The sequence below is a fragment of the Camelus ferus genome, chromosome 13, assembly GCF_009834535.1.
Source record: "Camelus ferus isolate YT-003-E chromosome 13, BCGSAC_Cfer_1.0, whole genome shotgun sequence".
NCBI classification, from domain to species: domain Eukaryota; kingdom Metazoa; phylum Chordata; class Mammalia; order Artiodactyla; family Camelidae; genus Camelus; species Camelus ferus.
The window spans coordinates 16,968,003-16,982,091 of record NC_045708.1 but is presented as its reverse complement, the minus strand read 5'-3'; the positions used below and the strand labels follow the sequence as shown (position 1 = coordinate 16,982,091).

At 37.6% G+C, this 14,089-nt stretch overlaps 1 protein-coding gene across 9 annotated transcripts in view; it reads right to left on the bottom strand.

Annotated features, from left to right (window-relative positions):
* Nucleotides 1-2,303: 2,303 nt before the first annotated feature.
* RCAN3 (RCAN family member 3) overlaps nt 2,304-14,089 on the bottom strand; it is a 32,960-nt gene continuing 21,174 nt past the window's right edge. For 3 of the 9 annotated variants that reach the window (XM_032495487.1, XM_032495486.1, XM_032495489.1), the window contains 4 exons: nt 11,141-11,314; nt 9,797-9,968; nt 8,653-8,833; nt 2,305-2,973 (listed from right to left, as the gene is read on the bottom strand). In XM_032495487.1, coding sequence (XP_032351378.1) covers nt 2,835-2,973; nt 8,653-8,833; nt 9,797-9,968; nt 11,141-11,314 — 666 coding nt within the window. In that variant the 3' untranslated portion in view covers nt 2,305-2,834. Of the gene's footprint in view, nt 2,974-3,833; nt 8,834-9,796; nt 9,969-11,140; nt 11,315-14,089 lie in introns of those variants that run through there. The other 6 variants (XM_032495488.1, XM_032495490.1, XM_032495491.1 and 3 more) reach the window with 4 other exon arrangements.

Sequence of the window (14,089 nt, the reverse complement as noted above, 5' to 3'; positions counted from 1 at the left end):
TCCTGGGGCCAAGAGGCCTGGTAAGATCTCTCAGGACAGAAGATTGTATAATTCTCCATTCAAAATCTCAATTATTCAAAACACACTGAAGAAAGACAGCACCAGGCCAAGAAATAATTTGATTACTTCTTTGAAGCAAGAGGAAATGGTAAGTCTAGAGTCAAACCACGTGCCATTGCTTATTTGTAGCTCAGAGAACCATGAATGGTGGGTATATTTTTTCTATCCATATGAGAGTATGGGTTAGTAAAGAATCTATGTCACTTACTTGGGGGAAGCATTTATATACACACATCCAACGAGAGAACAGGCAGTACCTGATACTTTTTTGAAATATTTATCCTACAAGGCACAAGTATCTCCAATAAAATCTCTATTTCACCTAAACAAAATCACAGCAAACTATTTTCTTCTAGAGCAATAATAAAGAAAAATACCATAACTAAACTTAATGTAGAATCAAGGGAGGAAAGAGACTGAGGTGTGTATTAGTAGCTTCTTAAAGTCTATATAAAGGTTATGTAAAGTCTACTAGTAAATCAGACTTCTCAGTTCACGGCACATCATCATCATTAACCCGTTCAAGGTGCCTCTTACATATGTACCTATGTGTTTAATGTGTATCTTTTATTTGTATATATTCTTGCGCAGTGATCACCATCTTTGCATTTTAATTCACGTCATGCAACTATTCTATACACCTTACTGATTCTCACTTTTTGTCTTTCAGCTCTGTTTTTAAGACCCATCCCTGCTGTTGTGTATATGGTTACCCTCTTGCGCTATAGTTCTCCACAGTGCCAACTTCCCAGCTGGGGACACCAGCTTGCCTCCACAAATAATGGCACAATGAACATTCTCAAGATGCCTCCTTATGGACCTGTATGAGAATGTCTTTGGGATGCTCTTGGGAAATAGTTCTTCAGAATAACTCAACCAGTCTACATTCCCACCAGTGTTCTATCAGATTTCTTACATCCCCACCCTCTGGCTAGACTTAGCTTTATTTGCTTGTTACATTTTTGAGACTCCAACAGTGTAAAGTGGCATCTTGTTTTAATCTACGCTTACCTGATTACCGGACTAGAGTGTCTCTTCACAGGCTCACTTTTTCCTTTTCTGTCAATTGCTGCTTGTATCCTTTAGCCCGTTCTCCTATTGGGCTGCTTTTCTTTTTGATTTCCAAAATTTCCTTGCGTATTATAGTTATCCCATGTTAGGAATGCAAATCTGTTCCCTACGGTCAACACTGTCGATGGCAGTCTTCATGGAACCCAAATCATTCATTTCAATGTGATCAAATTATACTTACACGACAGCTATGCTTTTAAAGTTTCATGAAGTCTTGCCCCGTCTCTAGGTCGCAATGACATTCTCCTATGATTTGTTCTGTTACATTTATAGTTTTACATTCTATAGTTAGGTCTTAAATTCCTCTGGAGTCCACCTGTGTATGTGGTGTTGGATGGGGAACCAATCTTTATTTGCCTACACATGCTAAGCCAGTTTCCCCAACTATCTACTAGACAATCTAAGCCTTTCTCCATTTATTTATGAGGGCACTTTATTGTATATTAAATTCTTACATAGACATGGGTTGTCTCTATTATTTTTCTTTAGTTTATTTGCCTTTTCTTGCTCTGATGTCATTTGACTTTGTAGGTTGTCTTCATACTTGGTAGGGCATGTCTTCAACTTTTTTCTTTTTAAGGTCATCTTAACTATTTCTTTCTTTATTCTCCCAAAAAAGTTTTAGAATAAGTTTAATGAGTTTATCATAAAAAATATGGCTGGCATTTTGACAGAGATTTCATTAAATTTATAGATTAATGGGCAGAAAATCTGACATTCTTAAAATATTGTTACCCCATTTAAGAGCATATACTTATGATAATTACCCATATTCTTATTAGAGTTTGAAGGTTTGCTTCCACAGATGTTTTGTTGCAATTATGAATGGTACCTTATTGCTTACAGTTTGGCCATTGATAGTGGAAGGAAACACTACCTATTTTTCTAAGTAATTACTATATTTGGCAACTTTGCTGTACCTTCTTAGAGATTCCAATAGTTTCATTAACTTGGTTTTCCCATTCATTAAACCAGGCAGGCTCTTTCTGATGCCCCAATCTAAAAATACTCTTGCTTAGAGAAATTAATAAAGACATTTTAATTTGCAAACCTATCCTTTAACTGATTACGGCTAAAGTCAGGATTTTAGTAGAATGTTTCTCTAAATATTCTTCGAGTACCAGTGCAATGAAACATTTCTGGGTAAAAAGGGTTCCATAGTTTATTAAACTTGATAAATACAGCATATCCTCTTGGAGATTCAGAATGTGCAAATTTAAAAGTTCCTAGAAGCATTGCAACATAGAAACTGTTTAACTTTTCCAAATATTTCAGACCACAAACATTTCCCAAATAACAAATTTTGAGACACTCGATTTAAATGCCTAATCTACAAATTACTCATATTTATACCTTCTGTGCCTCAAGACAAGGGGAAGTTTGGCAAGATTTGTGATCTTTCCTATAAGCTTAAGAATTTAAATCTTTTTTCCTTCTAGATTAGAAGTATATTTTGATGCGTTCAATGAAGGCAGAGTGGGTTACTTCTCACTCCTCAGATCTATTCTAGCATGTTTCTTGGTGATGATACATTTATTGTTGAATTTAACTTTTAAGTCAGTCTATTTTTATGAGGTAAATTACTTAAACCTTTATTATTGTACTTTCTCTTCTGTATTAAAACAATGCTTTATCTTTAGGTTATTTGCAGCAGTTTTTCAACTTGCCGTTTTAGCCAAGGACTCCTTAGCACCAGTGAAATCCTATTCTAAGACCGTTGTGCACAACAGATAGAAGCAGAGTGAAGGCAACTGGAGGCTCAGCTCCACCTGGAGGCCGCCCCCCAGAACACAGCTTGAAGCACATCTGTGAAAACTGCAATGTCCACAGCGACTCTGAGTTCTATTAAAACAAAGAAATAAACAAAAACACAATTTTAAGAATCTTTGAATCCTAACATGTTTTTTCCTGAAAAATCAATGATTTTAGTTTAACAGAGTAGGAGGGTGTGGCAAAAAGGACCTGGGAACAGAGGCAAGAAACTTAAGATTTTAGTCCCAGGTGGGCTACCATCCAGATGTGGGAATCTGGCAAGGCCTCTTGGGCCGTTTACTTGTAGGGATGTGAGTAGGGGCTGTGAGGGCGGGGCGTGGAGGCCACTGAACTAGATCTGTGTGTTCTGGACTGTTTTGGGAGCTCTCACAGGGGCCGGAGGGGCCTTTGGGTCTCTCCCCACCCTCTGTCTCCTTCAAAAGGAGCAGCTCTGTTTGTCTTTTTTTTTGAGGGGGGGTAATCTGTTTTACACTGGGCTTTACATATGATTTTATTTGAACAAAGAGCAGAGTTCAGTGGGTGTATGTATGTATATATATATATATATATATATATATATATATATATATATATATATATATATATATAAAGTCAGTGCAGCACTAGATAACTTCCACAGTCATTTCTAGCTTCAAAACTTTGATTGGGTTTTTTTTTTAAACCAAGACAGAAAATAAACCTTTAATAAGAATAATTCATTTTTAACTGAGGAGCAAACGGCGGCAAACAGTTTTCTTGGTGAGGAACACAAACCAGAGTGGTTATTTCCACAGCTGGCAATGAGTCACCACCTTTAACTCTGGTACAAACAGCACTGATGTTCAACTGGGAACAAACAGTATTTCACTTGTCTGCCTTTTTTGTGTTATTACCTACACATAAGTGATACTTATTGAAAATACTACACACAAAGAACTCAATTCAAAGGATTGATTAAAAAAAAAACCAAAACACTAAACTTTATTAGCTTTAAAAACAAAACTTGTTACAATTAATCACAGATTCCCCCCAAAATGACATTCTGCTTTTGTCACCACGATAGGACAAGGAATGTTTAAATGTCCCCAAAATATGGAAGAGCCAAAGCTGACAAATAACCAAGGGCTACAAACTATGAATCACCACTTGAAGCACAGTGAAACGTGGAATTCACAGACGGGAAGCACTGACGAGCTTTCTGAAGTACAATAATACCCACTACAGTTTATAGTACCAGGAAAGTAATGTGCCCCCAGAATGCAGCATAAGATCACAAACATGTTCAGATAAAACAGTAAGTTCAACCCCTGGGTTCAATAAGACAGAAGTGAAATGATGGAGAAACTTTCCTTAAACTTGGAGAATACGCACAGTGCAGCAGACACGAAAGCACTGGGGCCCCCTGGGCGGAGAAGCAGTGGGACGAACAGCACACCGATGAGATCAGCCACCTTTGCCCCTCCCTCCTCAGTCCCCAACGTGAAGGAGAGGGATTGGGGACTAAATAGACAACAATACAGAAAAACACACATTCGCTGCATAGATATAAGTCTTCCCTCACAACAAGGATGGACTTTCAGCCTCTCTCCAAGGGAGTTCCAAGAGCCTGAAGAACATGGTTTTGTTTCAAGAGGAAATGTAGGTTTACAAGATAGATCGCATGGCTAGTCAAGTGAAAAGTCTTTAAACTTTCATTTAAATGGACAGAGACACTGACTCAACCTAAGGTTAGTTAGTTCTTCTTAGCCATGGCCAGAAACTACTATTTTATACTTGACCATTTTCATAATTTTTTTAGTTAGTGAACCTAGGATTTGTTGCAAATTTCAGTTGCTCTGTTGACTGTATATTTGGTAATAACAACACTCTCCAAATTATTACCATTCTCCCAATTCATGATTTAAAAAATAACAGCATTTAAATGAAGAGGTTCTGTGTGACTCCACTCCAACAAAAGTTTAAAAAACATGTATTTATCAAATTGTTGGACAAGGTTCATAAATCTTATTCTTTAAATTTATTTAACTTTTTAAAAGGTGAGGTTCTACAATGTGGACTTACCTCCTCAGCTAGGAGGCAACAATTTTGCCAAGTCTTTCGTTTCTTTTTATTGTCACACTTATTGTAAGTAATTTATTTCCTTTCACACTGGAATATATAACTGCAAATGTGCAAAGAAGGGAAAGACTGAGCACGCTCACCTGCAGGACAGGGATGAAGTACACAACTGTGTAGAAAAGAAAGGGTGCCAGCAGACAGTGAACCTGACGCACCAAAGAATTTTGGACATTTTCCATTGCTTAATTATGCTTGAAATTTTCCCTTTAAAAAATAAAGCCACGGTCTGTAAAAGAGTCTATGCAAAAATATGAAGCACGGTCAGGCTTCAATATTTAACAGGACTCCAGTTTACAAGCAGTGAGTGAGAGTGTCACTCCACTCCAAACTCACATTGGATTAAATGTCAGCGCAGCTGCTGCCTATCAACATAACATTATTTAAAAGGATTCCAAACCCAATGGTACAGTGACAACAAAAACACAAAACATGGAACATCAAATTCATTCATTAAAACTGCTAAGTCACTGACTTCATCAGATAAGATTTATCTTATTCATTGTATCCCAACAGGAGAAAAATAACTTTCTCCTTTTTTGTTTTTGTCTTCTTGTGGCTGGGGTTCACTGTCTCTGAGTGTCTTTAAGAGGCTAATGCAAGAAAAAGTAGAGAAAGCCCTAGCCTGCGAGTTGGGAATGAATGCCAATTCTAGAACCGGGGCTGCCTTTCCATGGACTTTGCAGCAAGTCTCATCTCCTGTTTTCTAGTCCGAGTAACACAACTATACGGTTTCCAAAGTCACCTGCAGCTTTGTAGCTGAGATTCTGAGAAATCAAGTCTTCCCACTTTAGATCACAACATTCTTAAAAGATGGAATTTTAATGTGAATGGGAAACACAAACAACTGTAAGAACGAAGGTGCTGAGCCCGACTCTAACTCCTGCAGCTCTTTAATTCAAACACCCCATCAACCACAAAGCATATTTAAACCTTTGCGTTGAACTTGAAAGTTCCCAGGAGCTTTTACTTGGTTCTTCGTTATTGACAGGTTTTAGTGTACACCATTTTGAAGGAGCAGAATGTGAAACGACTCGTTTGCTTTCCACCTGATTTTCAGCGCTCTCAGGTAAGAGAACTGCTCTTACCGTTTCTGCCTCTTAGCATCTTAAACTAGCAGATGCTCCCACAAGTACTAAATGGATTAACTTCTGGTTTCGTCAGGTGAGTGAGTTGAAAGAAGCAAGAACATGAGAGCCAATGCGCCACAGGTTCCATCAACTATCCTTATTAAGTGCTTTGGTTTTCTTACCCTTCACAAATGTTTTTTCCTAACCAAAAACATCATCTTCTTTCCTCATAACTGTCTCAATAAATTGATTCCTGAGAGGATGTTATGATTTCTATAGAAAACATGGCTACTGTAGTATCAGTTAAATCTAAGCAATGACTTGATTTCAAAGAAGAAAAAAATGCAGATAAAATTATTAAAAGGAACTTGAAAAAAAAGATGGATGAGACTCACCTCTCACAAGATGGATATGTGAACTGGATACAAAATAACCAAAAAAGGACAGAGACCATAACATGTGGTTGATTTCACAATGTTAAAAAGTTAATGGGCATTTAGTTGTTTTTTACAGAGTTTACCTTATGGAAGTACTATACTAGAAAAAATGAAAATATTAATGTTCTCCACTCAGAAAAGTTTAATATATATTAAATAATTACATATTACATAAAATATATATTATTTAATATATATTTAATTTTGGTTTAAATCTTTCTTCAATTTACTCAACACTCAAAAAAAAAAAAAAAGAAAAATTCAGGTAATTGGCATTACTTGACTTTAGAAGAAAGTTTTAGTTAGGGATAGAGTATTCTTTAACTGGAAGGTAGAGCATGAAAGCCAAGCCAAATAATAAAATATCATGACTTTTGATCACTTAGAAAATGACAATGAATAAATTACTTCAAAGGTAAAATATGACCTAAAAGGCGATTCAAACCCTTCCAAATGTTGAAAATACACACATTTCCTGACTTACAGGGTCCATTCTGCAGTGATAAGGTAGTGCACCCAGATAAGATTAAAAATTGGCAAAAGGCTGAATTTAGAACTGCAAAGTAAATTTAATAAGTGACTGCCAGTTAAACTGTCAAATGATGAATTTAATAAACTGCTTTTGGAATCACAAATTTCAACTGAATTTACATTGAGGCTTAGCAGTGGTGGGTATCTACAAATAGAAGAGTTGATCATCTCAGAGTACTTGAGGGGAAGGAAAATATAGATTTTTTTTTTGCAATAAAGTTAAGACATCAGAAATAAATTCTACCACAATAAGAACATCTAAATCACAGAAACATGTTACCAAAAACATACAGACAGCACATGGCCTGAATTTCTGCATTTTCCTTCCTTTGTAGTGGCAGCCACATTGGTGTGTTAGTCCAAACTCACATGTCCCTTCACGAATACCCCAGGGAGCTCCAGACTCTTGCCACACAAAGAAAACCTCAGAGTGTGCAGAGAATCAACAGAGCCACCTAACCCAAAGCAAAGCATTCTTAGTTACAACACTTTTCTACGAAAGGGACTTTGAAGTCTGAATGGATCACAAAGAGTTAATAAGATGCCTGCTTCTACTTCAGCAGGTTCAAGGATACACCGAAACACCAGCAGGAAACAATTCTGTTTTAACGGAAAATGACAATGGGAGGCCAGGGTAAAAAAGTTACACCAGAAAGAAAAGTCTGACTAACGAAACCATCTTCTTCTGCCCCATCTCTCCCTAATTCATAGAAAAAAAAGGTGTGTGGCTTTTCTTTCAAAGCCAACTGAAAAAGATTTAAGTGGACAATTTAAAAATGGTCTTCAGAAAATCTTACTATTACCTTGTCTAATGTATAGTCTGTGAATGACAACACACAAATAGGTATAACAGAAAAAACCTCAACTGGTGGTTGGAGACAGTCGAACGCTACCGGCCAGGACATGGTCACAAATGGCAGGGCGCGGTGGCCGCCAGAGGTCATAGTCAGTCAAGCTTCCAAAGCTGCAGCTTGAGGAGGGACGGCGCATCCCTTTCCTCTGCCAGTGACAGTACAGGGACGAGAGGAGTGTGCACACGTTGGGGCCACTCGGTTCTGACAGTCAAAGTGAATCTGGCATTTCTTTCCCAAAGCTAAAGAAAAAAAACCACTTGAGAAAAATGATCTTCTGTAAATTATTCTACACTTCAGGTTTCTTTTCGTGCAAAACCCTCCATGTGTACTGAACAGCAATTAACCTTTGGCCAGTAGATTAAGTGGAAGCCAATATACTATAACAAAAACACCCACGCTAGATCACTCAAATGAAAATGGTACTGCACTCCAGGAATATGGTTTTCATTTTGGGTACGATGCTATACCGAGTCAGGGAAACGAACTGCGGGTAGCCATTTCCCTAATCTGCTACTGTTTAAAAATGATCAACATGTTGCCAGTGTTGGGGGCTAATCCCTTAATTTAAAGTGCTGTTCAGAACAGTCAGTTATAATTTTGAACAGGCAAAATCGGCTGCTTCTCTGTACTACCCCGTCCACAGTGTGGACATCCTGCTCCCTCCTCGCCTTGCCGAGATGGTGAGCGGTTGGCAGGGGTCCCCCATCCAAGCCCACCCCGTGCTGGCACTGGCAGCTCCTCGCCCCACAATCAAGGCCTCACAGTGCACAGTCGAAGGTCTGGGGCTCGCTCAGCGTGGTGGCTGGAGGTTCGGGGCGCCGTGTCTGCGTGATTTTCTGTTTGGGGTTTTTTGTTTCTTCTTCCTCTTCAGTTTCACTTTCACAGACATGAACCACCACGCTCGGTGTGGACTCAGTGCCTGCGTGAAGTTCGTATTTCTCTCCTGTGGAGATAAACAGAGAAGGAAGAGTTTTGTCCCTTGAAACTTCTGGTTCTACACACATTTTAATAGCTGATCATTGGTTTTTCAATCCTTAAATCCTATGTCAGGGTACTTTATCTTGTTTTGGCATTAGAGATTTGACGCTTTAAGGTTCCTATAAAGTTTTGGCATTTCAAGAAATTATCTAGTGAAGTGTTGAGGTCTTGGAAGTTAAAGTATAAATGCTAATTGCTGTTCTATGAACAACACAAGCGTATCTGCTTAACTTCATAATGGGTTCCAGTTTTCCCGTGGGAAACACCTGTAAAGTTCCAAGGACCTCAGAGATCCAAGATACAGCTCTGATATCTAAAAAACCACTGGCCACTTCCCTTCAAAATGCCTTTCGTACCCCCTATAAAAAACATAACATTATTTTAGGTGGACAACTAGTGTGAACGAACAATGCACTGATTTCTTGTATTAGTTTAAAGGGATGAGGGAGTTAGAGAAATTAAAGGGAAGGAACAGAAGAAATAAAAAATAAATACAAGAGAAGAATCTGGAAGGGATGATGTGGTATCACTACCAATTCCTTGCAATACTATTCAACGTACAAGTTGTCTGTCTACAATTTTGACGGCAACTAATATTCACTAATGATCTGTTACGTACTAGAATTTGTAGCAGTAAAAACTGCACTCTGATTATTACATATATCATTTCATCCTTATAACCATGTGGAAAAGTAGCTATTATGGTCCCTATTTCAGATGAGAAAACAGAGGCTCAGAAAACTGAAGCTAAGTAACTTGCTCAAGATCACAAAGTTAGCAAATGCTAGAATTTGAACTCAGGTTTGCCTGACTTTGTCCTCCAAGCCACTCATGTTATCATCTGTTGGCTAGAACACAAACTGCTGAATGAGGTCTTTACTACAAAAGTTTCTTGGAAAAAAAAACAGGAAGGACAGAAGTTTGTTACCTGGTCCCAATTTGGAAACAGCACAGAGTAAATCGTAATTTATAACAGGCATCGCGTCTTCCCCCTGCTTCCATCCCACGGGAGGAGATGCTGGGGGGGAGATGAGGAACTGTTTGACAGGCTGGGGTGGCAGTAGATATGACTTGTCCCGTGTTTCACTGGACATCTGTACCTGCAGGGAAGGAGGCACTTCAAATTTATGACTGGGCTATTTTTTCATTTTTATCTTTACATTAACTATAACATCTCTTTGGAGAAAATTAAAAATTTAAAAATTTCTCTTTAATAGTCTACATCTCCCCTGAAAAAGAACAGATATAAATGTATACCTCATCACTATGCTATATATCAGAAACTCACACAACACTGTAAACCAACTATATTTCAATTTAAAAAAAGTCTGTATCTCCCAGTGACTGGGTCTGGTTCTGTCTGATTCATCTTTGAACACTCAGTGGCCAGCACAGAGCATTAGGTGCTAAATAAATATTAGCTGAATAGAAAAACAACCTGATGACTAGATGAATGACCAAGAGTGGTAATAAGCACTGAATCCCAATTTTGGAAGAGATTAGGTTATACTGTCTCCATCATCTCCATCAAGAAATGTCCAAACATAGGTTTTCATTTGGAGTGAGACAACAAACCCCTTAAAATTGTTTTTTTTTTTTTTTCCACTTTGAAAGCTAAGACCAAGGGAAAAAGTGCTTTGTTGAAAATAAAACAGTGCACTTAACACATGGTCTATTTATTTCACTAATTCTTCCAAGAAAAAATTGGTTTCTCAGAGTCCTATCAGTGTAGGATTAGAACAGTTAAGTATGGCCAATTCTTGGTAACCTGCAGGATGCTCTGCAATTCCAAAGTCTAAGATGCACAGGGCTATGCCGAATCCCTGCTCACCCCTTGGGCTGGGAGCCATTTTCAGTGGGTGCCTCGTGTGAGTCACAGAGCATGGAAATGACTGCAGAGACTACTTTTTCACTTCTCCCAAGGATGTCATGTCACAAGTGTCATTCTAGATGTGCAGAAAAGTTAACTCACTGACCCTAAAGTGTTAGGGCTTAACCCTCTCAACCCCAGTTGAGAAAAGCTGCCAGAAAAGAGAATTCCTTCAACTGTTAGTCTAAGCAAAACAAGTTAAGAGAGTAAATATGCTTAATAAACAAATAAATAAAAGTATATATCTGTAAAATAAAGAAAAAAATATTGTTACATGACCTGCTGATTTGGATTGCTCATTTCAAAAACCTCGGATATAATAACAGAGAAAATGGTGAACTGACAGTATTTCTGGATGGAGAAAAACAAGTCTGGAGAACACTGTCCTTTGCAATGAAGTACCTGTGCAAAATACAGCTTAAGCTTCCTCCCGTTGAAGTCTGTTTCATGGAGTTCTATTCGAGCACGTGCTGCTGCCTCAGGTTTGCTGAAATTTATTCTGACTCTTCTGAAGCTTTTAAACAACTGAAATGTAACTTGGTCATCATAGATGGTGAAAAGTGCTTCAAATCTCTCCTATAAATTGAGGGGCAGCAGGGCAGAGAAAATGGGGTGGGAGGGTGGAGAAAAACTTTAACCAAGAGGAAATTTAAATCATCAAACCTAAGTGATGGGGTAGAACTCATTATGATTTGATTCCCACCTCCTCCCCAAAAATCACTCTTTTCTTGCAGGTATATGAGAGCAGGTATGCTATTAGTCATATGCTAACTTCTACAATTTACACTTATTTTAACTTTAGTAACTATTGTATAGACTCCAGTTGTAAAATCAATAAATATAAAATATAAAAACGATACAAACACGCCCAATTATACAACAAGAACAAGACTATGGTTTTGAAGTCCTCAGTGAGCCAGAGTTTTTATCTCCATCCTACTTCTTCGCTGCTTAAAAGTAACCATTTTCTGGAATTATCTTTCCCCTGCTTTTCTTTATAGTTTTACAACATTTTATATGTATACTTAAAGAGTTAACCATGTTGTATGTATTCTTCTATAACTTGCATTTTGTTCCTAATATTTTCCCTTACATTTTGTCCTTAAGAGTCTTCCTTGCTGCTGTAACTTGAGTCATCTTTTGCACGACTGTATAGCATTCCCTTGGAGAGCCATACCACAATTCCTCTACTGCTGCTGGAATCTGGACTGCCTCCAGGTTTTTGCTACTACAGTGCTGCTATGAACATTCTTGGTACCCACATGCATGAGTTTCTCTGGTGTACAAACTACAAGTGGAATTCCTGGGACTCAGCACGGGCACATCTTTAACATTAGTAGATGACGACAAACAGATTCCCAAATGTTTGTACCAATTTACTTTCTAAGAGTGAATATGTGTTCTGGTTGCTTCATATCTATGCCAACATTTGATAGAGACCTTTAAATTTTTATCAGTATGAAGTAGGGAATGTGAAGTGGGCTCTAATATTGATTATAATTCACATTTGTCTCAATTAGGAGGTTAAACCTCTTTTCATGTTTATTGGCCATTTGGGACTCCTCTTGATATGATACACCTGCTCGGATCTTTTGCCCATTTATCTATTGGGTTACCTTTTTTCAGTCATGGGAGTTCTACAGAGATACTAATGCTTTGTCAATTATTGTGCCATAAGTATTTTTCTCCCCCGTTCTTTTCACAGTGGTGGGTTTTTTTTTTTTTTTGGAGAAATTTAAGTTATAAATTTGAACATTACTAAATGTATCCACTTTTTCCTCTTGTTTTCTGTCTTAAATCCTTCTCCACTCTGAGATCACGATGTTCTCCCAGACTACCTTCTCAAAGTTTTATGGGGTTTTTTCATGTTCAAGTCTTTCCTTTTTTTTTTTTTTTGTTTTTTTTTTTAAAACACCAAGTCTTTATTCAACATAGAACAGATGTGTATGAGGTGCCCCACACCCTTGTCAGTAACCGCTATCTTTTTTTCTATCACTCTAGATTAGACTGTATTTTTTTAGCATTTTATATAAATTTACTTTTGGTGGGGGGTGGGGAGGGGTCCAGGCTCTTTCACTGAGCACAATCACTTTGAGGTCCATATCATTGTTTTCTTTCTTGGTCCAGTAGAATTCTACTGTAAGGATGTTTGCCCATTTACCTGTTGACGGACATCTGGGTAGTTTCTAGTTTTGAACCATTACAAATAAGGCTGCCAGGAACATTCAAGTACAGGTTTTGGGTGGATACATGATTTTGGGGAAATACCTAAGAGTGGAACGGCTGAACTGTATGACAGGTATATGATCAACTTTTCAGCAACTACTAAGCTGTTTTTCAAAGTGGTTGTACCATTTTACATTTATGCCAACAGTGTACGAGAGTTCCAGAGCTCTGCCCCTCTGCCCTCTCACTAACACTTGGTATGGCCAGTCTTTTTAACTTCAGCCATTCTAGTGGGTGTACAGTATTATCTCACTGAAGTTTTAATTTACATTTCCCTAGCGACTACTGATACTGAGCATCTTTTCATAAGTTTATTTGCTATGTCTATAAATTCTTGGGTAGAGTGTCTATTCAAGTCTTTTCCCACTTTTAACTTGGGTTATCTTCTTAAGTTGTGTAAGAGTTCTTTTATGTATTCTAGATATGTCCTTTGCCAAATCTGTGTCTTTCAAATGTTGCCTTTGCTTTTTTATTTTGGAAGTGTCTTTTAAAAAGCAAGTTTAAAAAAATATGATGAAATCCAATTTGTTGACTTAAAAAAACACTTTGTTCTTTCTGTATCACATCTAGGAAATCTCTGCCATCACCAAGGTCACTAAGATTTTCTCCTATGTTTCTTGTAGATGTTTTATAGCTTAGTTATTAAACTGAGGTCTATGATCCACTTCAAGTTAACTTTTGTATGTGAGACAAGTATTGGAGTTCATTTTCCCCCGACATGGCTATCCCTTTGTTCCAGCACCCATTGTTGAAATGACTGTCCTTTCCCCCGTGTGCTGAAAACTATAAAACATAGTTGAAAGAAATTAAAGATCCAAATAAGTGGAGAGAACCCTTTACCCTCAGGAAATCACCTTTCTGACACCGTTGGCTCGCTCCCTCTGTATTTACTCCCTATTTCATTAATTTCGGCTCTTTCTTCTTGAGTTTTTCTTTTTCTTTCACCTTAAGATGGATGCTTAGTCTATTCATTTTTCAACTTTTCTCCTTTTTATTATAAGCATATAAAGAATATACATTTCTAAGTATTATTTTAGCCATCTCCACAAATTTTAATAGACATTATTTTCATTGCCATTCGATTCTAGATACTTTAGTCTAAATTCCATTATGATTTCTTGTCTC